Source organism: Cherax quadricarinatus, chromosome 8, assembly GCF_038502225.1.
Source record: "Cherax quadricarinatus isolate ZL_2023a chromosome 8, ASM3850222v1, whole genome shotgun sequence".
In the NCBI taxonomy this organism is placed as follows: Eukaryota; Metazoa; Arthropoda; class Malacostraca; order Decapoda; family Parastacidae; genus Cherax; species Cherax quadricarinatus.
In genome coordinates, this window is record NC_091299.1 from 43,078,880 (window position 1) to 43,106,550 (window position 27,671).

The following is a 27,671-nucleotide window of genomic DNA, read 5'->3' on the forward strand; positions in this document are numbered from 1 at the left end:
TTTCGGAAACCACCGAATTAGGAACTGGTATTGGTTCTGGGTGGATTGTTGGCTCGACACTCGAGCTTTCGTTGAATATGTCTCCTACTCCTACGTCGACGTCATCCATGACTTCCTCCGATACCAACGGAGAACGCGACTGTTTGGTCATCGCCCGGGTTACTACGCTCAGAGGAAAGAGGGTAGGTTCCGTTCGTCGGGCTTCGATGACGTAATTTTCCTCGGTTGGATTTTCCATAACTATGGGCTCTTTCCATATTCCTTCTTCCGCTAAGTCGTTCCCAATCAATAGGTCTACGTCTTTTATGGGGAAGTTAGTTGGAGACACTCCGATTGACGTCCAGCCTGTAAAAATAGGAGTTTCAACATATAACTTGTACAGGGGTACTCGCGTAGTGGAGCCACCATAAGCTTCCAACAGAGCGTCGAAACCCGTATATGATCCGGCGGGGAATGATAACAGTCCTTCTCTTAACAATGTTAAGTAGGACCCCGTATCCCTAAAGGAATTTACTTGCAACAACTGGCTATCGGTAATTCCTACTTTGCTTTTGGAAAAGTAAGGACTCATAGCTCTTGACAAGTTTGACGATGATACCCATATTCAGCTTAGTCAACTAGGAGGATCTGTTCCTTTTCCTTGGGACAGAGCGTCTACTCTTGGCTCGGACTTATTTGGATGAGTCGTAGAGGATATGATTTGTGTGGGCAATCTATAGGATGGACTCCTTCCCTGGTCCCTATCACGCTTAAAGCATTGTGATTTGAAATGTCCCAGCTTCGAACAGTACGAACATTTAATTTTTTCCCATGACCTATCTGGTCTATAGGATGAGCTCGATTGAATTTGGTGTTTTACTTCGGGTTTACTTGTTACACGGGAGTGAACGGGTTGGGTAGGTCGCTTACCGAAAGGCTTCGCAGGTTCGGGTCTCGTTGCTGGTTTGATAACCTGGCTGCTTTCAGATTGTACCAACCTCTGGGAAATCTCAAAGTTGTCTGCCAGCGCTGCAGTCTCTAACAACGTCGTTTGCGGATGGCCAACAAGATACGTACTGGCGAACTCCCTCTGGAAAATTTGCATACAAATCTTCTAGTAGCATTAATTGTGATAGATCTTTTAAAGTCGTGACCCGAGAAGCTCGACACCAACGTTCAAACGCCACTGCTTTCCCTCGGGCAAAATCTAAATAAGTTTGTCCTGTTTGCCGTTTCATGGAACGAAAAGCTATTTGGTAACTAATAGGGAGCATGTCATATGCTTCTAAAATAGTTCTCTTTACTACGTCGTACTGGACATAAAACTCGTATGGTAAGGAGGCGACACAAGACTGAGCCTTTCCATATAGAGACGTGTGCAGTAATGTGGCCCATTTGTCTTTGGGCCAGCCCATTGAACGTGCCTGATTCTCAAAAATTTCAAAGAATTCATCTAAGTCTGTTTCGTTAAACTTAGGTACCACCAGAGCTGCTTTATGCAAGTCAAACCCGGTTACCGTGCTCTTCACGTCTCTTTCTTCCGGAACTCCCTTCTGCATTGTTTCAAAACGAAACCTTTCACGCCTAAATTCTTCCTCGTTTAGACGTCTTCTAGCTTCGATTTGAGAGTTTTGTAATAGTAATATGCGTTCTATTCTCTCTAGTTGTTCGGACGTGAAATTCCCAAGAGGTAATGACACCGAGGGGAATTCGGGCGTCTTCTCCGGAAGTATTTTGGGACGAGCACCAGTCCTAAAATTATCCCCGTCATTTGACTGAGGGTTCGTTCCAACCACTGATACATACTCCGGGGAAATGAACGGGGGAGAGCTTTGAGACTGGACTGAGTAGTAAGGCCTTGTAAACCCTGGCTCAACTTCATTATTTAAGGCAGTTCCCGTCCGTGGGATTTCTACTTCCTCGAACTGAGAAATAAAACTATCTTCCGAATCTAATTCTGGCATTGCTTGGGATTTCGGAAATAATCTATCCTTAATTAGGGACCTAAGAGTCCCTGCGCTATGGTATCTATTATAAGGTATATCTAACTGTCTAGCTATTTGCCAACACGTCTGTAATTTTAAAGTGTCAAGAGTAGCCTCTGTTAATTCATCTAATAATGACTTAATTTCTGGATCCATTTTCTTAATTCTCGCAAGGGAGCTTAATTTTAATGCAAAACAAATATGTATGTACTTCAGGGTAAGTAGCTCCCGGACAGACAACCCATTTGTTACGACTTAATCTTCAACGTAACAATAGGGGCACAAATAACTCCCTTTTTTTTTTTTTTTGTTAGTTTTATTTTATTACCAATCATTTAGCTTCATTGGTATTTGGTTAGTGAATTAAAATAACCACAAGCAATTATAAATGAAATACTATACAGCAAGAAACCCAATCTTACATTCAAATTCTCATTAACGGAGTATGATACAATAATTTCAATTAATAATCTACTAATCTCACCATTTAACTCTTTTAGAAAGGTCTAGGGTAACGAAATAGTTATCTTTCATAAGTGACATGAATTACCAGACTTCAGGAAACTAATGGCAAAGGCAAGACAATAGACTTGGTATAAAGTTTTAGTTTAAGCTAGGAGCTTTGGGTTGAAGACCCGTACCGAGTCAGAGCTAGGAGCTGACTGACTCACTCAACTACTCCATAGTATGACTTCAGCTCGGCCAGAAGGCGACGCGTGGCGTCAATTCTAGAACCACCAATTGGTCACTACAGTAGTGGTTACACATTCATAATACCTAACCTAATAATAATATAATATAATATTATAATTATAATAATCATGGGGAAAGATATAATATAATACAATATAATACAATGAGAGTACTTTTGATGATTCATACTGTACCCGATAATAATACAGTGGACCCCCGCATAACGATCACCTCCAAATGCGACCAATTATGTAAGTGTATTTATGTAAGTGCATTTGTACGTGTATGTTTGGGGGTCTGAAATTGACTAATCTACTTCACAATATTCCTTATGGGAAAAAATTCGGTCAGTACTGGCACCTGAACATACTACTGGAATGAAAAAAGTTCATTAACCGGGGGTCCACTGTATATAGTCGAACCTGCTTTATCTAGCTAGTAATAAAGTGGTTCGCGATATATTATTACAGAACTTATTTTAACCAGGCCTTTTATTTTTGTATATAATGGAGTGAAGTAGGGGCGCGTAACAGTCTTTTCACACTCAGGGTCGCTGTTTAGTGTAAGCACGCACAACACACTTTTTCTGAGAGTATTTCTTCTTTGGAGTAGATGGTAATGGTACCAGGCAGTGACAGTTAGGGATTATTCGGTCGAGCACTTCCCCCTCTTCTTGTGGAGTGACAGGTCGCTGTTGTGGGATGACAAGTCACTGTGGAGTGACAGGTATAGGTGTGGTACCATACTTTTTCACTATCTGCTTGATGACATTGAGGGTTAATTCTGCATATCGTTGTCGCTTCCGAGTCTTTATTTCATACATGTTGAAGGCATTGAGCATTGCAATGTCTATACAAGGTGGAAAAAAGCTTTTATATACCACTTGCGACTGCTACGCACACAGTCAACAAACCCTATCATCATGCCACACTTGTCGACTAGTTGCATATTGTTCATATAGTCGATGACAGCAGCTGGCTTTACAATAGGTTCATTGTTGAACCTGCTCAGTCTGTTTGTACCGTTTCTGTGGATGGTTGACAGCAACGTCACATCCCGTTTGTCATGCCACATCAGTGCCACAATGTCATTGTCATGAAATGCTGCTACTAGACTTCCTCCAGTGAACCTTGGCATGTATTTTCTACTTCTCACTGTTCCACATATATCAGTATCGTTCACACGTAGGAAATCTGTGAGCATAGGGCTTGTATACCAGTTGTCTGTGAACAATGTATGACCTTTGCCAAGGTATGGCCCCATCATCTTGCGAACAATATCCCCAGAAATGCCCAGCATGCCGAGTATCGCCAGGTGTATTTTTCCCTGTGTAGATAATGACATCCAACACAAGACCAATCTCACAGTCACACATAACAAAGTTTTATACCAAAGCAATTACATTTGCTTAGTATATATTGTTTGAACGACAGTCGTCCCTTGAACAGAACCAAGGACTCGTCGACAACAATGTTCTTGAATGGATAAAAGTAGGCACTGAATTTTTGCTTCAGATACATAAACAATTCCCTGATTTTGTATAAGAGGTTATTTCTGTTTGGCGTATTCCTGTCTGAGAAGTGCAACATTTGTAGCAACAGAGTGAATATGTTTGAGGGAAGGAGGTCATGGAAGACTGGGGTACTGATGAAGTGGTCTGTGGACCAGTAATGTGCTACATTGTTCTTATAGGTGTGTGGCATAAGCATGACAGTGCCAAGGAATAAATACATTTCAGCCACAGTTGTATCTTTCCACCTGTGCAGCCGTGAAGACTCTGAAACATCTGTGTGGTCCTTTGTATACTGGTAGTACATGTTGGTCTGGGTAACAATTAGGTTCATTATTGGCTCATCAAAGTATAGTTGAAAATAGTCAAACTCTGTAGACTCATTTGTGATGGGACAGTGTGGCATGATACCACTTCCACTGGTATCAAAATTGAAAGGCTGTGGCACAAATGGTGTACTTTCTGTCCAGTTCCATTTGTGATCAGATGGTGCAGGGTGGACCTGTGGCATGGGGCGTGGGGGAGCAGGAGGGGGGATAGGAGTGGAGGCAGTACAGGTTAAGAGGGTGCCGGGCAGTCCTTTGTCTGCCCACTCGCAACGCCACGAGGTCTAGGCACCATGCCCTCTTCAAGGGGGGCTCCTTGGCGTGGTGAAGAGGCTCTTGGTCTGAGGAATTAGACCTATCGGTCTTCTTCCTCAGACCGAACCTAATTACCCCCCAATCTCCCCTCCCCTATCCCATCCTCCCCATCCTCCCCTTTTTCCTTTCCTCCTCCTCCTCCCCACTCCTCCCTTTTGCCCTTCCTCTTTTTGTCCTTTGGGATTTCTCCCACAGGCACGCTAGTTCCTAGGTAGAGGAAAGGACACCGGGGTCGATCCCATTCCGTTGAGGTTTCTTGGCGGTGGCGTAGTTTGCCGTGGAATCTGGATTGCCTAGGGATGTCCCGATCCCTCTCCGGTATCCCGGAGTAGCTTTGGGTGTCTTTTGGGCGACGGGTGTATCTCTGGAAGCCACCTTTCGGATTCCGGGGGTGGTGGCTGAAGGAGGTATGCTTTGTGGCGGATATCCGGCCGCCCTCTCTTTTGTCCACCGAGGTAGCTCGGCAGATGTGAGGTTGCTATCCCAGATTGCTGGTTTACTGGCATGAAGGGTAGGGTATGGCACGGGTTCCATGCTGCATCTGCGCTACTAGCGGTGTCGAGTCCTCTTGGGCGCGGAGGGAGATTTCTGGCCCTTTCATTCCTCCTAGGAACTATCCCTCCCCGGTCCCCCCTTTTTTTTTCTTTTTTTTATTTTTATTTTCTTTTCTTCTTTCTTTTTTTTTCTTAAAAACAAAAAGAAAGAAGTAACCTAACCATGGCAGCCCTAGTCCATGAACCTGGTACCCCCGGGCCCCTTCTTGATACCGCACCCCGTTCTGACCCCGCCTCGTCTTTGGACCACTCTTCAGACATTCCTCATGCCTCTGTACCTATTGCCGGTGCTGTTTCCTCACCTGCTTCAGGTACTGAGGCCTCGACTGACTCCTTCGATTTACCAGACCTTCGCTCTCCTCTGACTATGCTTCCGGCCTCTCCCTCTACGGTGCGGCAATTTTCAAATCGCCGACCCGTTCCACGTCGGACCAACTCTGGTCCCACGCCTAAACGTCAACGACAATTACCTGCTGATGATACTTCTCCACCTTCACCTTCTCGTTCTTCTCAGAAAAGATCGACACGTCCTTCACTACCTTTCCACGCTCAGTTTCAGACTGAACAGTGGACTAAATTCTTCACTTTACGACCAACTTCCTCTACTGCCTATCTTTCTGACCATAGTATTGGCAAGGCACTCCTACGCCATGTTGGTAAAGATATTTCTTTTCATGCTCTTAAGAGCGGTACGCGCATCATTACCGTACAGAATGCTACCCAGGCTCGTGAGCTCTCTCGTCTTTCCCATATAGATACTGTTCCTGTCACCCTTGAAAAACATCATTCCCTCAATTCTTGTAGTGGTACCGTTATTCTGCCCCATACCATAGTTCAACAAAATTTCCAGACATGTGGCACCGACATTCTAGAACAGCTGGAACTCCAAGATCTCCCAATCCTCAAGGTAGACACTTACGTTCTTCCTGCCCGTGGGCGGAGACGATACCCTAGCAATGTGGCTCGTTTAACTTTTGACAGCCGAGAACTCCCATCCTCAGTTTATATAGCAGGACATCGGTTACAAGTTCGAAAGGTGATCCCTACACCACAACAGTGTAGAAATTGCTGGCGATTTGGCCATCCAGCGAAATATTGCAGATCTATCGCCGAATGCCCAGTCTGTGGTGCCGATGACCATTCTAATACGTCTTGCAATCGATCTCCCTCTTGCCTTAACTGTCATGAGGCTCACCCTTCGTACTCTCGCCGTTGTCAGGTCTATTTAAACGAGCGGGAAATCCGTTACCTCAAAGAGACAGAAGGTCTCCCTTATGCCATGGCAGTTTCTCATCTCCGCCTCCAAGGGAGACTCCCACGTGTTTCTTATTCCCGTGTTTCAAAACGTCCCCCCACTTCTGGTATCCCATCTTCTACACCCACCTCTGTGGTTACCTCTCCCATAATCACTCCTGTATCTAATCCTTTTGCTGTCCTCGGCTCAGACGTCCCTACTTCAACGCCTCAGTCTAATCTCGCTTCTTCGAGTTCTCTCTTACAAGCCTCAGTATCGACGAGACCTCGTACGACACCTCTTCCCAATCGTCCCTCTACTTCTCAAAAGTCAAAAAAAGGTCCGGTAACACCTCCTACCCATCTTCCACCTCCTCATTTTACCCTCCCTGTCTCTGTCCCTAGTTCTTCCCCTCTCACTGGCTCAGTTACAAGTGCAGAGGTTCACCCTCCTCCTCGTAATGTACCTTCCTCCCCTGTTCCCTCCCAAGTTTCTTCCTCTTCTGCTACCTCCCAGGTTCCTGTCTCTTCTGTCCCCTGCCACGCTTCTCCAGTTCCCTCCACCCTTTCGCCCCCCCCTACCTTGGTACAGTCCAATACAGTTCCAATCTTTACTCATCCTCCCCCTACCATTCCCAATATTGTCTCCCATACAACATCTCTGAATTCTGAAACACTTGAAGCAATCTCTGAATATATTGCAGAGACCAAACCATCAATGGACACTGATCCACCTTCCGCTCTTTCTCTCTCCTCTGCTCCATCTGCGCAACTCCTTTCTTCACAGCGCACCGTTCCTTCGCTGCTTGAACATTTTCCACTGCCTCCGCATGTGGACTTTTCTAACCCTCCTAGTCCGTAGGAACCCTTACCTGCGGATTTCAAGTATCTTTATCATTGCCATTCATGGCCTTTTTACAGTGGAATATACGTGGCCTCAGGGGTAATCGGGGTGAGCTTCAGATGTTACTCTCCCAGTTTGCCCCTGTTGGTGTTTGCTTACAGGAACCAAAATTACACTCTGCTGTTATTTCTCACATCTCAGGCTATAATTTATTGTATTCTTCAGATCCTTTTCCTGATGGGACCTTTAATGAAAGTGCCCTTCTTCTCCGCACTGATATTCCGTACCATCAGCTATTTGTTCATACTTCGCTGCATTACACAGCAGCCCGTATCCACTTACATAGGTGGTATACGCTCTGTTCTTTATATCTCTCTCCTTCTCGGGCATTATCTATTCCGGATTTTGCCTTCCTTGTTTCGTCATTACCGCCACCAATTCTGTTACTTGGTGATTTTAATGCCCACCATTTCCTCTGGGGAGGGTCTCACTGTGATTCCCGTGGAATTCAGTTAGAGGCTTTTCTTGCCACCCACCCCCTCCATGTTTTAAATACAGGTACTCACACCCATTTTGATCCTCGGACTCATACTCTCTCTTGCATCGATCTCTCAGTTTGCTCTTCCTCCGCCGCATTAGACTTTACTTGGTCTGTTCTCCCGGACTTACATGACAGTGATCATTTCCCAATCATTCTTACTTCCCCTTCATATTCGCCACCTCTTCGCACCCCACGCTGGCAATTTAATCGGGCAAATTGGAACCTTTACTCACACCTGACTGTTTTTAAAGAGGTTCCTTCTTCGTCCTCCATCGATGAGCTTTTACACCTCTTCTCATCCTCCGTTTTCACCGCAGCTTCTCATTCTATACCCCAAACTTCGAGCAGGCATTCTCAGAAATGCGTGCCTTGGTGGTCTCCTGCTTGTGCTCGTGCAGTACGTTTGAAACGCGCTGCATGGGGCAGGTACCGGTACAATAGAACCACAGAGCGACTCCTTGATTTTAAACAGAAGCGTGCGATCGCTCGCCGTGTCATCCGTGACGCTAAACGCACTTGCTGGCGAGATTATGTCTCCACCATCACCTCTGCTTCCTCTATGAGTGCAGTCTGGAAAAAAGTACGAAAACTGAGTGGTAAATATTCTCCTGACCCGGCTCCTGTTCTGCGGGTTGCCGGTGTTGATATAGCAAACCCACTAGATGTTGCCAATGAAATTGGCAATCATCTGGTCCGTATTTCTCAGGGACTCCATCTATGCCCCTCATTTCTTTCCTCAAAGTCTGCCAGAGAGTTAGCACCCTTGGACTTTTCTTCTCTCAGAGAAGAACAGTATAATGTGCCTTTTACACTTCAAGAACTGGAGGCAACACTCTCAGCTTGTCGATCATCGGCAGCTGGGCCCGACGACATTCATATTCGTATGCTACAACATTTACATCAGTCAGCCCTTGCAGTCCTATTACGCCTTTACAATCTTATTTGGTCACAAGGAGTTCTTCCACAGCTGTGGAAATCCGCCATTGTTCTCCCTTTCCGCAAACCAGGCACTACGGGACATGAAACCTCCCACTATCGTCCCATTGCTCTTACCAGTGCAGTTTGCAAAGTAATGGAACGTCTAGTAAATAGACGTTTAGTGTGGTATTTAGAGACACACAACAGTCTCTCCACTCGTCAATATGGCTTTCGTAAGGGACGTTCTACCATAGACCCCTTACTGCGCTTGGATACGTATGTTCGTAATGCCTTTGCGAATAACCACTCAGTTATTGCCATATTTTTTGATCTTGAGAAGGCATATGACACAACTTGGAGGTATAATATTTTAGCCCAAGCCCACTCCTTAGGCCTTCGAGGCAATCTACCATCCTTCCTTAAGAACTTTTTAACTGACAGGCATTTCCGTGTTCGGGTTAATAATGTGCTCTCCCCGGACTTTATCCAAGCTGAAGGTGTCCCCCAGGGATGTGTTCTGAGCACAACACTTTTTCTCCTTGCTATTAATGATTTGGCCTCTAGTCTTCCATCAAATATTTGGTCATCACTCTATGTTGATGACTTCGCTATTGCCTGTGCAGGCGCTGACTGTCACCTCCTTACAGTTTCTCTCCAGCATGCAGTCGACCGTGTTTCCAATTGGGCCACCACACATGGGTTTAAATTTTCCAGCACTAAAACCCACCAAATCACTTTCACTAGACGCTCTGTCATCTCTGATCATCCTTTGTACCTCTATGGCTCACGTATCCCTGAACGTGATACAGTCAAGTTTCTGGGCCTCCTCTTTGATCGTAGGTTATCCTGGAAACCTCACATTACCTCTCTGAAGGCAACTTGTCACAGCCGGCTGAACCTTCTTAAAACCCTTGCTCATCTTTCGTGGGGAGCTGATCGTCGAACCCTCCTTCACCTACATTCCACCCTTATTTTATCGAAACTTGATTATGGTGACCAGATCTATTCAGCGGCATCTCCTGCTACTCTCTCTAGCCTTAACCCCATTCATCACCAAGGATTACGTTTATGCCTTGGTGCTTTTCGCTCTTCCCCTGTCGAAAGCCTCTATGCAGAAGCGAACGTTCCATCCTTATCCGATCGCCGTGATGCCCATTGCCTGCGCTACTATGTACGCTCTCATGATCTCCGCAATCCTTCCATTTATAGAATGGTCACTGATATTAGTAGACATTCTTTATTTGTTCGCCGCCCCTGCTTACTCCGTCCCTTCTCTCTTCGCCTTCATTCGCTCTTGTCTTCTCTTCAACTACCACCTTTCTATGTACATGTAGCATCACACTTTTCCCTACCCCCCTGGGAAGTTCCAGCTGTTCGAGTCTGTTCTTTCTCCCTCCCTTGCTCGAAAGCCCAACTGTCTACGGTCGCTTCCCGCTCTCTTTTTCTTGACCACTTTCACTCTCATTCTCATGCCATTGCTGTGTACACAGATGGCTCTAAGTCTTCTGACGGCGTAGGATTCGCAGCAGTGTTTCCGGACAGCGTCGTACAAGGGCATTTACTATCTTCAGCTAGTATTTTTACTGCTGAATTATATGCCATCCTTACAGCACTTATCCGTATTGCATCTATGCCTGTGTCATCATTTGTGGTTGTCTCAGACTCCCTTAGTGCTTTACAGGCTATACAAAAATTTGATACACCTCACCCCTTAGTCCTCCGTATCCAACTTTGGCTACGCCGCATCTTTACTAAGCATAAAGATATTGTTTTTTGTTGGGTCCCTGGTCATGTTGACGTACAGGGCAATGAACAGGCAGACACTGCTGCGCGGTCAGCAGTACATGACCTACCAGTTTCTTATAGAGGTATTCCATGTACGGACTATTTTGCTGTAATATCTTCCCACCTTCACACCCGTTGGCAACAACGTTGGTCTACTATGCTCGGCAACAAACTTCAGTCTATTAAACCGAGTATAGGTTACTGGCCGTCTTCTTGTCACCAGTGTCGAGGTTGGGAGACTACTCTCTCCCGTCTTCGCATTGGCCATACTCGTCTTACTCATGGATATCTCATGGAGAGGCGTCTTGCTCCTCTCTGTGAGAATTGCCAAGCTCCATTATCAGTCAGCCACATTCTGTTGGACTGCCCACTTTATCAACGAGCACGCAGAATTTACCTCTGTCGTCGTCTTCGCCCCGCTGCTCTCTCTTTACCTTCCCTTCTCGCTGATGGACCCACCTTTCATCCGGACTCTCTCATTGACTTTTTGACAACGACTGACTTACTCCACAAATTTTGATACGTTCAGCCCTTTCTACTTGTATCTCTTGCTACCCTCTACCCCCGTACTATCCCCTGCCCCGCTGTTTTCTGTAACCTGCTGATCATCCCCCCTCCCTTCTGCCATCCAATTCCCTTGCTTCCTTCCCTACCCTGCAGCGCTGTATAGCCCTTGTGGCTTAGCGCTTCTTTTTGATTATAATAATAATAATAGGCACCATGCCACCAACCTCATCTTCCTCCATCCCAGCATATTCACCTTCATTATCACTATCAGTGGCTGGGGTTTCGGATCAGGACCTCATACAACCCTTGTCACTGACTACATATGGCACACTGCCTGAACGTAGGTTACGATGCCTAAAAGTACGTTTAGCTGGGGAATAATGATAATCACTTTCACTCAACAAATCGTCTCTCTGCACAAAATTGATTTCATCATCGTCACTTATATCACTTTCACTATCGTCATTGCCAAAACACATGGAAAATGATAATTTCCTCTTGTGGAGTTGCCTTTGGGAAGTAACATAAGAACATAAGAAAGGAGGAACACTGCAGGAGGCCTGTTGGCCCATACTAGGCAGGTCCTTCACAATTCATCCCACTAACAAACATGTGACCAACCCAATTTTCAATGCTACCCAAGAAATAAGCTCTGGTGTGCAAGTCCCACTCAAATCCAACCCCTCCCACTCATGTACTTATCCAACTTAAATTTGAAACTACCCAAAGTCCTAGCCTCAATAACCCAACTAGGAAGACAGTTCCACTCATCAACTACCCTATTTCCAAACCAATACTTTCCTATGTCCTTTCTAAATCTAAACTTATCTAATTTAAATCCATTACTGCGGGTTCTCTCTTGGAGAGATATCCTCAAGACCTTGTTAATATCCCCTTTATTAATACCTATCTTCCACTTATACACTTCGATCAGGTCTCCCCTCATTCTTCGTCTAACAAGTGAATGTAACTTAAGAGTTTTCAATCTTTCTTCATAAGGAAGATTTCTAATGCTATGTATTAATTTAGTCATCCTACGCTGAATGTTTTCTAACGAATTTATGTCCATTCTGTAATATGGAGACCAGAATTGAGCTGCATAATCTAGGTGAGGCCTGACTAATGATGTATAAAGCTGCAGTATGACCTCTGGACTTCTGTTGCTTACACTTCTTGATATAAATCCCAGTAAACTATTTGCCTTATTACGTACGCTTAGGCATTGCTGTCTTGGTTTAAGGTTGCTGCTTACCATAACCCCCAAGTCCTTTTCGCAATCTGTATGGCTAAGTTCTACATTATTTAACTTATAAGTGCTAGGGTTATGGACACTCCCTAGCTTCAGAACCTTGCATTTATCTACATTGAACTGCATCTGCCACTTTTCTGACCAAGAGTAGAGTTTGTCTAAATCCTCCTGAAGTTCCCTAACATCTATGTTTGAATCAATTATCCTACCTATCTTCGTGTCATCGGCGAATTTGCTCATATCACTAGTAATTCCTTCATCAATATCATTGATATATATTATAAACAACAACGGGCCCAAGACTGATCCCTGTGGAACGCCACTTGTTACTGATCCCCACTCGGATTTAACCCCATTTATGGACACTCTCTGCTTCCTGTCCGTGAGCCATGATTCGATCCACGAGAGCACCCTTCCCCCAATGCCATGAGCTGCTACTTTCTTCAACAGTCTTTGGTGCTGGGCTGAGGGTCTGTTGTGGCCACACTGGCCACCTCAGAAGTGCGGGGCTGAGGGTCTGGTATGGCCACACTGTCCACACTGGCCACCTCAGAGGTCATGGGCTGAGGGTCTATTGTGGCCACATTAGCCACACTGGCCACCTCAGAAGTGCTGGGCTGAGGGTCTGGTATGGCCACACTGTCCACACCATCCACACTGGCCACCCCATAGGTCATGGCCTGAGGGTCATCTGGGCTATCAACAAAAGTTCACTAATTCCTTGATCTTTAGTGGCTATATCGGAGTCAAAACCACTAAACTCGCATTCTGTGTCACTTTCAGAGGGTCCCTGATTTTTTCATTGTGCGCACATCCATTCTCTCATGTCTAGGTGGCTCAGGCCTATTACGCCAATTTTGAAGGAATGAAAAATAAAACATTGATCTACGTTTGGAGCCTGCCGCACGTAAACGTATATCTACGTGTGGACAGTTTCAGGGTTAAAGTAATGCATGTACAGTACAGTAGAGAGTTGTTTAACACAGTATTTACGTTCCTGAAAATGCCGTGTTAGGCAAAACTGTGTTAGACAAACTGAAGAACTTATGGGAAAAATAGGGTTATGTTCCTGGGAGCCCCCCATAAAGCCAAACAACTTTTTTTAGACCAACAGATCTCGCAAAAATAAAAGTGAATATGTAATTGTAGTTCATTGTTGTGATGTATAATGTTGTTTTTACTGCATAAGATTACAAATTCAACAGAAATAATAGTATTTATTACATTAAATTGTGAGTGCTGGTGTTTGTGGATGATTGTGAAGAGAGTGGAGAGTTATGCTGTGTCCCTACTGGGCTGAGGTGGAGAGGAGGAGGTACTGGTACTGAAGTCGGTGGATGTACTGGAGTGTGCATAAATTCTGTAAGGGATTTCTGTTTTATTTTACCCTACAGTACATTATACAATTGTTTTTTATGCCTTATTTCTGGGAAATAAACAACCGTATGTGTTATACACAGTGTTTATCCTAAACCTTATGGTATAAAATACAGTACTAGCAGCATAAAAGTAAAGTAAAAAATGAAATACCAAAATATAATAATAATATAAAATCATTACAAAAGTGTGATGTTGATATTCAGTAGTAAGATTTGACTTATGTCCATTTTGACTTATGACCGGTTGGTCAAAACCAAGCTTGGTCGTAAGTCGGATGGTGCCTGTATTGAACTATCGTATAAGTGATATAACGAGGGGTAAGGATATGAATGGGCAGTGATATAGTGAACTGAAATTGTTGATAAGAGTAATCTAAATTAATCTCAAGTGATAGTGTACAATATATGGTGTAATTACATGGGAAAATTAATTGTGCAAGCGCAATGCACACCCCTACCCTCTCTCCACGTATCCCCACCTCCCAGCCCCCTCCTCGCACCCCCACCCTCCTTCCACAAATCCCCACCACCCTACCTCCCAGCCCCCCTCCTCACACCCCCACCCTCCTTCCATGGATTCCACCTCCCAGCTCCCCCCCCTCACACCCCCATCCTCTTTCCATGGACCCCCACCTCCCAGCCCACATCCTCGCACCCCTACCCTCTTTCCACAGATCCCCACTCATAACAACCCACCACCCACACCTGCCCAGGAAGTAAACATGGCCAGAAATAAGGTCTGTTGTATATCTAAAAAAATTTGTGGAGAAATGTTAAAGGCATTGATTGTGAAATATGTGGTAAAACATCCCATATATCATGTGCAAAGCTTCATGCAACCATGAGAAATGACCTAAAACAAGAAAGTCGATTCTGGATTTGCCCCAGTGAGATGGAAAGCTGGTCGGGCATAAGAGAGGTACTGAAAAATGAAAACCTAGAAAGCGTAAGAAAGTTCCTAAGGGGCTTGTCAGATACGCTGTATATACAAAGAGTGGAAAACAAAGGGCAAGGAACAAGAAAAGGAGGAAAGCATAAATGAAGGTAAAAACAACAAGGAGTGGAAATAATGGTGGAAAATGTCATTCAGAGCAAGTCGGAAAAGAACAAAACATGTGTACATAACATAGAGAAAAGGAAAAGAGAGGAAGAGAAAGTTGGAGCAGGAACAAATAAAAATGAAAAAAGGGAAGAAATATGCCTAGATGAAAGAGAACAAGAGAATTCAGATCAGGTGGCAGAACTTGGGAAAGACACAAAATCAGTAAATATAGGCAGTCAGAACATTTGCAGATACTATGCAAAAGGTATTGTGCCTACATGACAGAGCTTGCTAGAATAAACAAGACAGAAATTGTACCAACATGTTAAGAAAGGGAAAGTGTCATTTCAACAAAGAGTGCAAGTACTGCCATCCAGTGAGTGTTATGACCTGAGCTGCCCAGACCAGACCAGAGAAAGCAGAGAAAAGGAAAATGAACAGAAATCTTTTTTAGACACAAAGAGAATCGATCGGACCAAAGAAAGAGTTAAACGGGAATGGTACAGGGACAGACAGATGGGCAGCAAAATAGGAAATGCCAAGCCAGGCATCAGCTCATCAAGGCTGAATAAACAATCAAATGCAAATTCAGTACTGGAGAAACTAGGGTTATGTACACCAGGGGCCATACCAGGTAGTACATCACCAGAGGTACTAACGAAACTCAAAGCAAAACAAAACATCCTAAATGGTAATTCCTGCTTCATGTTTGCAAATATTCAGGGTCTGAAATATAATAAAAATGACAAAGTTAGTTATGTCAGTGGGCTTCTGTCAGAAGTGAATGCCATGTTTGGGGCATTTGCAGAAACACACAAGGGATGTTTTGGACAGAGAACTAAAGATAGAAAACTGTAACATGTATAGATGTGATAGAATTAATAGGTCACAGGGAGGAGTAGGACTTTATGTAAAAGATATTTTCTGTTGCACAGAAGTGCTGAACTCTATGAATGATATAGTAGAAATCCTAGGCATTAACCCTTTCAGGGTCCGTGCCATAGTTCTACGACTTTGAGTTGAGGGTCTAAACCATAGTTTTACACCATGAGCTCAGCTCACTCTAATAAGCTGTGAGCGGTAAATTTGGGCCTAAATAAAAGAGAATACATCTATGTGGTATGTGTGCACCACATAAAACAAATCCTGCAGCACACAGTACATAACGAGAGGAAAAAAACTGAGACCGTAATTTTTTATTAAAACAGCAACTTTGCAGTGTTTTTTCATACGTTTTTATGGTTGTATTTGCGATTTCTTGGTCTCATTTGATAGAATGGAAGATATATTACAGAAATAGAGATGATTTTGATTGGTTTTAGTAGTGGAAATGGCTTGAAACTTAGCTCAGAGAAGCAGAAATGTTAAATTTTTTGCCGATGTTCAAGAGTAAACAAATGACCTCACATGTCTAATACACACCAGCTGGTGGGTCTAATATACATTCACAAATATGGTGATATTATTTATACAATTATTACATTTTTGCATAACAGTAAATCTTCTATTTTTTGGTTTGATTAAAAATTCATTATGTGAATAAAAAATCAAAGTGAAATTCATTTGTAAAGCCTGAAAACATAACTAATGAAAAGAGGAAATGTTAGTTTAGTGCCAGGAATGCCTGCATTGCTTATTCTGGACCCTATTTTGAATTTGGAATATTTTCAACTATGCGTTAAATTGGCCAAATTACTAATTTCTGATCACTTTATTTTGTAGTTGAAACAATTGACCTGGTGATTTCTTGTGCCCAATCAATAGAATAGAAATAATACTAGTGAAATAGCTAAGAATTTGGTAGACTGGAATAATGTAATTGGCCTAAAGTGCGAGTCAAAGTTGGCAAAATCGCCAATGCGTAAATATCACTGAAACATCAAAATTCGCAAGAGCGTAATTTCGTTAGTTTTCCATCAAATTTTGTGCTTTTTGTTTTATTACCTTCAGAAAAAGATTCTCTACCATTTCATAAGAAAAAATAAAATTTTTTTTTTTAAATTCTTGGACCCTGGTGCACACCTTGAGATTTGGCCTCTGGACCCTGAAAGGGTTAAAGTTGAAAATAGGAATTTGGTAATTATCCTAGTATACAAACCACCATCAGCAACTGCTGAGGAATTCACAGATCAGTTAAGGAATATAGAAAACTCTCTGGATAGGCTAGAAAATCCCACACCAAATATCTTACTCCTTGGAGATTTTAATCTCACTCATGTAAAATGGAAGATGGTGCAACGTAATGTTATACCAGAAATATCTCCAGGAAGCACCCTGGCTCAATAGGCACATACCAGGGAACTAATGAGGCTTTGTGAAAAGTATTCATTGAGCCAACAGATAATTAAGATCCCACTAGAAATGAAAATACTCTGAATTTCATATTTACAACAAGGAGCTAATCAGAGACATAACAGTTACAAAAAACAATATTCGCTGATCACAACATCATACAGGGTTAGGGAACTGCATCACTAATATTAGAGACAGGATATTCAGTAAGTTTAATTTTAACAACCACAGAATTGACTGGGAAAAATAAACCAAGAGCTATCAGAGACATATCCCATGAATCAGATATGAGCACCCTAAATCTCCACCAGTGCCTAGAGAAGCTGAATACAGAAGCAGACAAGGTATGTATGAAGCATGTACCATTGAGGAAACTCAGAAGAAGATCAGATATAGAGAGAGAGCTTAGGAGATGGTACAGAAGAAGAAAATGGGTTACTTGAATGGCTTAAAAACACATGCAGTGGAACCTCAGCTTACGAATTCCCCACCATGCAAATTTTTCAGGATACAAACCATTGTTCGGTTGATTTTTTGCTTCTGGATATGAACAAAATTTCAGGATGCAAACTGCCCCCTCAAGGGAGGTTCCTTAACCCTTTGACTGTTTACGTCATATATGCACGTCTTACGCGCCACTGTTTCTGACGTATTTATACGCATAAATTCTAGCGGCTTCAAATCAAGCAGGAGAAAGCTGGTAGGTCCACATGTGAGAGAATGGGTCTGTGTGGTCAGTGTGCACCACATAAAAAAATCCTGCAGCATGCAGTGCATAATGAGAAAAAAAAATGACCATTTTTTTTTTTATTAAAACGCCGATTTTGAGGTGTATTTGCATATAGTATTTATCGTTGTATTCTCGTTTTTATGGTCTCAGGTGATAAAATGGAAAACATATTACAGAAATAGAGATGATTTTCATTACTTTCATGATGAAAACGACCTTGAAATTGAGCTCAAAATAGCGGAAATGTTTGAATTTTTACCAATGTTCAGGAGTAAGCAAATTACACCACAGGTCCAATACACATCAACTGGGGAGTCTGATATTCTTTCACAAGTGCACTGATATTATTTATACCATTTTCACAATAATGCAATAGTCTGCATAACAGTAAATTTTGTATTTTTTTGTATGAATAAAAAATCAAAATAGAAAGCAATAGTAATATAAGAGGGGCCTAGAGACGTGGCTAATGAACAGAGGATGTGTTACTTTGGTGCCAAGAATGTTTACATTGTTTATTCTGGACCCTATTTTGAAATTGGCATCTTTTTTAATTTGCGTGAAATTGGCCAAATTGCCAATTTCTGACCACTTTGTTGGGTAGTTCAGATCGGTAAATGGGCGGTTCCTTGTACTCAACTGATAGAAAAAATAGAGTTCTAAAAAAATAGCTATGAGTTTGGTGAACTGGAACAACGGAATTGGCCAAAAACAGGGCTCAAAGTTGGCAAAATTGCCGATGCGTATATGTTGCCGAGACTGCTAACTTCGCGGGAGCGTAATTCCGTGAGTTTTCGACCAAATTTCGTACTTTTGGTGTCATTACCATCGGGAAAAGATTCTCTGTCATTTCATAAGAAAAAATAATTTTTTTTTTCCAAAACTTTTGTGACATAGAATGACAGTTTCAGAAAGGGGCTTGCGACAGTCAGGGTCCAGAGGCCAAATTTCAAAGGGTGCACCAGTGTCCAAGAATTTTAAAAAAATAATTGTGTTAATTTTTCTTATGAAATGGTAGAGAATCTTTTTCTGAAGGTAACAAAACAAAAAGTACGAAATTTGATGGAAAATTGACGAAAGTATGCTTTCGCGAATTTTGATGTGTCAGTGATATTTACGCATCGGCGATTTTTGCGCACTTTGACTCCCATTTTAGGCAGTTACATTAATCCAGTCGACCAAATTCTGAGCTATTTCACTAGTATTACTTCTGTTCTATCGATTGAGCACAAGAATTCACCAAGTCATTTGTTTCAACTACAAAATAAAGTGATCGGAAATTTTTAATTTGGCCAATTTAATGCAAAGTTCAAAATACACCTACCGTCCGACTTACGACCTGCTCGACTTACGACCACTCGACTTACGGCCGTGTTTTTTATGCCAAATTTCTGGGAAATAAACAACTATTTGTGTTGTACACAGTGTTTATCCTAAACCTTACAGTATAAAATACAGTACTAACAACATAAAAAGTAAAGTAAAACATGAAATACCAAAATAAAACAATAAAATAAAGTCTTTACAAAAATGTTTTGTTGATATTCAATAGTAAAGTTCTACTTACGACCATTTCGACTTAGGACTGGTTTCTCGGAACCGAACTCGGTCGTAAGTCGGATGGTAGGTGTACTCCAATTTCAAAATAGGGTCCAGAATAAGCAATGCAGGCATTCCTGGCACTAAACTAACATTTCCTCTTTTCATTAGTTACGTTTTCAGGCTTTACTAATGAATTCCATTTTGATTTTTTTATTCACATAATGAATTTTTATTCAAACCAAAAAAAAAGAAGATTTACTGTTATGCAATATTGTAATAATTGTATAAATAATATCAGCACATTTGTGAATGTATATTAGACCCACCAGCAGGCGTGTATTAGATGTGTGAGGTCATTTGTTTACTCTTGAACATTGGCGGTAATATGAGCTCAGTTTCAAGCCATTTCCAGTACTAAAACCAATCAAAATTATCTCTATTTCTATAACATGTCTTCCATTCTATCAAACGAGACCAAGAAATCGCAAATACAGCTATAAAAAACATACGAAAAAACACTGCAAAGTTGCTGTTTTAATTGAAAATTATTACGGTCTCAGTTTTTTTCCTCTCATTATGCACTATGTGCTGCAGGATTTGTTTTATATGGTGCACACATACCACATAGATGTATTCTCATATCAAGGCCAAAACTTACCACTCACAGCTTATCAGAGTGAGCTGAGCTCATGACGTAGATCTACAGTTTGGACCCTCAACATAAAGCCATAGATCTATGGCACGGACCCTCAAGGGGTTAAACCTTTGACTGTTTCAACCGTATATATGTATATGTCTTATGAGCCAGTGTTTCGGACGTATATATACTCAATAATTTTAGCGGCTTCAAATCAAGCAGGAGAAAGCTGGTAGACCCGCATATGAAAGAATGGGTCTGTGTGGCCAGTGTGCACCACATAAAAAAAATCCTTCAGCACTTAGTGTATAATGAGATTAAAACGCCAGCTTTGAGGTGTATTTTCCTATAGTATTTATGGTTGTATTCTCGTTTTCTTGATAGAATGGAAAACATATTACAGAAATAGAGATAATTTTGATTAGTTTCACGATGAAAACGACCTTGTAATTGAGCTCAAAGTTGCGGAAATGTTTGTTTTTACCAATGTTCGGGAATAAGCAAATCACACCACACGTCCAGTACACGTCAACTGAGGAGTCTAATATTCTTTCACTAGTGCACTGATATTATTTATACCATTTTTACAATAATGCAGTATTCTGCATAACAGTAAATCTTCTATTTTTTGTGTGAATAAAAAATCAAAATAGAAAGCAAGAGTAATGTAAGAGGAGCCTGGAGATGTGACTAATGAGCAGAGGATATGTTATCTTAGTGCCAAGAATGTCTGCATTGTTTATTATGGACCCTATTTTGAAATTGGCATCTTTTTAATTTGCATGAAATTGGCCAAATTGCCAATTTCTGACCACTTTATTGGGTAGTTCAAATTGGTAAATGGGCAGTTTTTTGTACTCAGTTTGATGAAAAAAAAATGGAGTTCTTTAGAAATAGTTACGAGTTTGGTCAACTGGAAGAATGGAATTGGCCAAAAATAGGGCTCAAAGTTGGCGAAATCGCCGATGTGTATATATCGCCGAGATCACTAACTTTGTGGGAGCATAATTCCGTAAGTTTTCGATCATTTTTGTACTTTTGGTGTCATTAGCATTGGGAAAAGATCCTCTCTCATTTCACAAGAATTTTTTTTTTTTTTATCCAAAAATTTTTCGACACCAGGAGACACTTCAGGATTTGAGGTTGCGACAGTCAAAGGGTTAAATAAATAAATAAAATATTTATTTCTTTGCAAAGGTTGCAATGTGTGTTTACATATAATATGATTGAAGCAAAGAAAGCCACTGTCATGCCGAGGCATTTCAGGCAGACTTAACTTAATACTAGTAGACTACTAAAGTCTAGACAGGTGAAAAGTGTACTAGTAGTGATTACCAATGTTTTGCTAATGGTGGTGCCAACTACTGGCAGCCTTTTGAAGTTTCTCCCTATGGTTGTTGTTGTTGTTGTTATTTTTTTTTTAACACGTCGGCCGTCTCCCACCGAGGCAGGGTGACCCAGAAAGAAAGAAAATCCCCAAAAAGAAAAGACTTTCATCATTCAACACTTTCACCTCACTCACACATAATCACTGTTTTTGCAGAGGTGCCCAGAATACAACAGTTTAGAAGCATATACGTATAAAGATACACAACATATCCCTCCAAACTGCCAATATCCCGAACCCCTCCTTTAGAGTGCAGGCATTGTACTTCCCATTTCCAGGACTCAAGTCCAGCTATATAAAAATAACTGGTTTCCCTGAATCCCATCACTAAATATTACCCTGCTTACACTCCAACAGCTCATCAGGTCCCAAATACCATTCGTCTCCATTCACTCCTATCGAACACGCTCACGCACGCCTGCTGGAAGTCCAAGCCCCCCACCCACAAAACCTTCCTTACCCCTTCCTTCCAACCTTTTTGAGGATGACCCCTACCCTGCCTTCCTTCCCCTACAGATTTATACGATCTCCATGTCATTCTACTTTGATCCATTCTCTCTAAATGGCCAAACCACCTCAACAACCCCTCTTCAGCCCTCTGACTAATACTTTCCACACTCCAAATTTTCTGCAAAATATTTATGCCACACATTGCCCTTAGACAGGACATCTCCACTGCCTCCAACTGCCTCCTCGCTGCAGCATTTATAAACAACCCAAGCTTCACACCCATATAGGAGTGTTGGTACCACTATACTTTCATACATTCCCTTCTTTACCTCCACAGATAACGTTTTTTTTGTCTCCACATGTACCTCAACGCACCACTCGCCTTTTTTTCCTCATCAATTCTATGATTAGCCTCATCCTTCATAAATCCATCCGCCGACATGTCAACTCCCAAGTATCTGAAAACATTCACTTCTTCCATACTCCTCCTCCCCAATTTGATATCCAATTTTTCTTTATCTAAATCATTTGATACCCTCATCACCTTACTCTTTTCTATGTTCACTTTCAACTTTCTACCTTTATTATTATTATTATTATTATTATTATTATTATTATTATTATTATTATTGTTATAATAATTATTATACACAGCCTGCAACAGCTTTGTCAGGGTGATGTTCCTCCACAAATTTTTCCATCCTAGTCCACATTGCACACATCTCCTTAATCTCTAAAGACCTGAGCTGTGGTCTGTTGCTGTTGCAGATTAACCCTTTCAGGGTCGAGAGGCCCTCTCCTAAACTTGTTCTCAGGGTCGAAAATTTTTCGGAAAAAAAAAATTATTTTTTTCTTATGAAATGATAGAGAATCTTTTCCCGATCATAATGACACCAAAAGTATGAAATTTGATGGAAAACTTACGGAATTATGCTCTTGCGAAGTTAGCAGTCTCACCGATGTTTACGCATCGGCAATTCTGCCCACTTTGAGCCCTATTTTTGGACAATTCCTGTGTACTAGTCGCCAAAAATCATATTTATTTCGCTAGAACTCCACTTTTTCTATCGAACGAGTACAAGAAACCACCCATTTGCCAATTTCAACTATCCAATAAAGTGGTCAGACAAATTTCAAAAGATGCCAATTTCCAAATAGGGTCCAGAATAAACAAGAAAGACATTCCTGGCACTAAAATAACATTTCCTCTCTTCATTAGTCACGTCCCCAGGCCTCTGTTACATTTCTTCTGCTTTCCACTTTGAATTTTTATTCTCACATAAAATAGAAGATTTACTGTTATGCAGACTACTGCATTAGTGTAGAAATGGTATAAATAATATCAACGCACTTGTGAAAGAATGTTAGACTCACCAGTTGATGTGTACTGAACGTGTGGCATGATTTGTTTACTTTTGAACTTTGGCAAAAATTGAACATTTCTGTTTCTTTGAGCTCAATTTCAAGGTACATGTACTTTTCATTGTGAAGACAATCAAAATCATCTCAGTTTCCGTAATATGTCTTCCATTCTATAAAATGAGATCAGGAAAGCTAGAATACAACCATAAATAGCATACGAAAATACACTGCAAAGTCACTGTTTTAAATCAAAAACCTGGTCGGAGTTTTTTTTTTTCTCATTATGCACTGTGTGCTGCAGGAATCTTCTTATACTGTGCACACTGACCACATAGACCCATTCTTTCATATGTAGGCCTACCCGCTTTCTCTCGCTAGGTTTGAAGGCACTAGAATTTATGTGTACTAGTACGGCACCAACCCTGGCGTGCAAGCCGTACTAGTATGGCACCAACCCTGAAAGAGTTAAATTCCATGGTGTTTCTCACTTTCTTTGCCACAGGAACTATACTGGGAACTTTCTTTGGTTACTTATTTCGCAGTTGCACTGACAAAAAAAAAAAAAAAAAAAATACAGTGGACCCCCGCATAACGATCAGCTCCCAACTCAACCAATTATGTAAGTATATTTTTGTAAGTGCTTTTGTTGGTGTATTTTTGGGGGTCTGAAACGGACTAATCTAATTCACAATATCTCTTATGGGCACAAATTCAGTCTATAATGGCACCCAAACAGACTTTTGGATTGAAATAATATCGTTATGCGGGGGTCCACTGTATTGAAAAACAAGTGAAATGTTTGGATGAATGAGCAGAAGCTTCCTCACGCACCGAGAGACACAGCCAAACTGACGCGCAAGCTGGCCCAGCTGGCGGAGGGACACGTCCAATATGGCCGATAAGCGAAATAATGGCCGATAGCCAGTAGCTGAAAAACCGGCCTATAACCAAGTTGGCCAATAACAGGAACGGCTGATAACCAGGGGTCCACTGTATTAGAGAGCGATATAAAGTAAGTAGTGCCCTTTGGGGTACATTGTATCGTATCCTGGAAAGGATAACTACTGTTTTAGAAACTTTCTTAGTTATATGCTGGATGTGGGTCTGAAATTTAAGATTACAGTCAAGGTGGAAACCTAGAAATTTGCCCTCAGTGTGTCTTTTAATAGGTGAACCATTTATTGATATGTTCAGCTGGATATTTAGTGGTCTGTTTCATTTGCTTTTATCACATCTGCCCTGGTTCTTCTATCATACAGTATCATTAATTTCAGTTCCATTAGCCTCTCCTCATAGCTCATGCCCCTTAACTCAGGGGCAAGCCTTGATGCATGCTTCTGTACTGTCTCCAGTTTCTTAACATGTATCCTTAGGTGTGGGTTCCACACTGGTTTTGCATACTCCAAGATAGGCCTAACATATGTTGTATAAAGTGCCCAGAAAAAATTCTGAGATTTCTTTGTGTGGGAGTATGGTTATTGGGGAATTTGTGTAAGTGGGGGTATCTGGAGAGTGGGTAGGAAAGAGTGGGTATGTAGAGAATGGTTATGTAGGGTATGGTTATTGTATTGGTAGGGAAGAGTGGTTATGTAGGGTATGGCTATTATGGAGATACTAGGAGAATGAGTAAGAGAAAGGTCCTGGTATGTGAAAGATTACTTCATTCTTAAGGATTTTACTAGTCTAGTTAGACTCCTTATCTTGCCATCTGTGTATGTTCATATTTGCAAATGTTTAAAACACCCTTTTTAACTTTGCTTCATTTTATCAAGATAAGTTAAACATAGTGGATTTCAAAAGCAAAATGAAAATTTTTGACAAAAGACACATATGGTGTTTATCTGTATATTTCACCCAATACTGGGCTTCATTAAGCACTTAGTAAATCCCAATGTTAGGTGGAATGTTGGATAAATAAAGGACTTTGCTACATTTGTGTCTTTTCACAAACTGTCAGCATCCTGACATCTCCACAATGAAAGTTGAAGGTCATTTTCAGCTCTAGTGAACTTTAGGCATCGTTGTTGAAGAAACTTTTGTCATGGCTGTCTTGAAAATGGAGGCGTGGTATTCACTTAGAACAGTGTTTTATCTTGTGTGAAGATTCCGGGCTCCATGCCAACAATATTTATTCTTAAAAGAAAAAGAAAATTAAATCAACATAATGTATAAAAGTGAAACAAATAACAAAGAATGACTAGGAACAAACTGGAAAGAAAACTAATTTACAAGACAAAAGTGATGACAAGAGTAAATTATATCTGGAAAAGTACATATTGAATAACATAGGAAAGAACTAAGCAGTAAAAATATGGCTTGTCATTCCAGGTGTAAAGTGCTCACTAAAGCCAGAAAAACAGGTTACAGCGATATTGGCAAGTTATAGAAAAGACAAGGAGAGGATGTGAGAGTTGCCCCTGTTGTATATTACCAGCACACCCAGCCTCTGAGCCAGCACAGGGACCATTCCTGGGGCACTGGTGGACAGGGCAGAAGGTGGGTTGTGGCCTGCCTTGAGCCACCACCCCTGGGATTAAAGCCTTGTTTATGGCCAAGTGTGAACCATGGCTTAAATATTCAGGTGGTCAGTGGTGTGATCTCTTGCCCCCACCTCCTCCAGTTGCTCCTGCTGTAGCTGCCTTAGTGTATGGCCTCCGTCATGAACTTCCTGCCAGAGTAAGTTATTTTTCTATTTCATAATGTGCACATTTCAGTAAAGAAAACAATTACAGAATTATTTGAAGTAATATAGCACTTGAACAACTCCGTACCTTTTGTAATGGGAGACATTTTAATGTCATCTTTACTTGAATTTAAATTAAAATTAAAATGAAATATCGCTGTACTTATCCTTTTTTATTGTAATCAGTCTCTCTTCCAACATAAAGATTTAAATGAATATTTCATACTTAATTTCAGTAATACTCTTCTTCATATTTATATATTAGTCTTTACTTCTAAACAGCAATACATATTTAAACTACAATTCTTCCCAAATCCTTGCAAAATTTGATGATGTATTGTTTAGAAATAAACATTTACTGATATTTTTTTATTAACCTAAAATATGATACACCAGTGGGGGAAGTTAAGTGGAGAAAAAGGTGCAGTGTGGTTTTATAGAGGAGTAAAGATCTTTTAGCTGTGAGGCAGACAAGACCAATCATGGTTAAGAAAATAGTAATGTTAGATCACTTCTGGGTAGACATTGTGTGAGAATATGAAGAGAATGCTGTGAGTGTGGAAGCTATACAAATCTGTCTTCTGCTAATGACACTGACATAATAAAAAATGTTACTTTGGTATGTTGTCTGTGACATTCATTAAAGACAGAAAAGTTGCTAAACATTAATGTATTAATGTGTTCATTGTGTGATGTTCTAGTTAAATGCTTGAATGTTATGCAGTGGACCCGTAGTTATCGGCTGTTCCGGATATCATCCATTTCGGTTTTTGCCCACTTTTTTGGCCAAAATTCTATCCGTTATCGGCCGTTATTTCAGATATCAGCCATATTGGACGTTTCCACCTGCCGCTCCACCACGTTCATGAGTCAGTCTGGCTGTGTCTCTGGGTGAGTGAGGAAGCCTCCGCGAATTCATTCAAACATTTCACTAGAATTCATTGTTATTTGTGGTTATTGATTGAGTGCAACTATGAAATAAGTCACCATGGGCCCAAAGAAAGTTCCTAGTGCTAGCCCTTTTGTAAAGGGCTGAGAGAGAAGGGAGAATGTATCTTCTTCAGTGATTCTATGATGTGTACAATACTAAAGCAGCAGGAGTCGATAAAGGCTATAGTGCCAGCTAGCGATAAAGTGTAGCATTAACAGTGTAGCAAGCAAGTTAAGCGATTAAGTGATAGAAAAAGAACGACATAAAACTTCCAGTGTTGTTGGAGGTATATAGGGCCACTGACAACATATGCTGCCCTGCGTATCTTCCCTGCGTATCTTCCACCACCCTAAACCTCTGCCAGCATCTCAATAACCATATTACTGTACATGAACAATTAAATCAGTATTACATACATTTATTGAAGACTTGTTGGCTTATGGAAGATAGGGAGGAGGAGAGAGTATTGTTTGGAAGGGAAGTCCCTCTCAATAAGGACTTCAGGTATCAAAGCCCTATCTGGGGTTACTTCTGTGTTTGTCTTTTAATGCCACTAGGACCAGCATGAGAATCACTGGACCCCTGTCGCACAAAATATCTGTCCAGAGAGCTCGGTTTCTGGCATCTCTAAGATTTCCCTGAAGTGGACAAGGTTCTATCACTGAACCTGTTGCAGATATGGCTTGTTCAGCTTGGGCAGGGTGATATTTCTCAGCAAAAGTTTGAACCCTAGTCCGCATTACACAAATATCCTTAATCTCTGAAGTAGGCACCTCCTTCACTCCCTCTTCCTCCTC

General features: G+C 41.4%; 1 protein-coding gene across 3 annotated transcripts in view; it reads left to right on the top strand.

Moving 5' to 3' along the window:
* Positions 1 to 27,671, top strand: part of LOC138852418 (SH2/SH3 adapter protein dreadlocks-like) — a 321,195-nt gene that overhangs the window by 122,938 nt on the left and 170,586 nt on the right. For 2 of the 3 annotated variants that reach the window (XM_070083041.1, XM_070083040.1), the window contains exon 2: positions 25,589 to 25,936. The exons of the other annotated variant lie outside the window; for it this stretch is intronic. In XM_070083041.1, the coding sequence (XP_069939142.1) occupies positions 25,908 to 25,936 (29 nt within the window). In that variant the 5' untranslated portion in view covers positions 25,589 to 25,907. The remainder of the gene's footprint in view (positions 1 to 25,588; positions 25,937 to 27,671) is intronic. 3 annotated transcript variants of the gene reach the window in all.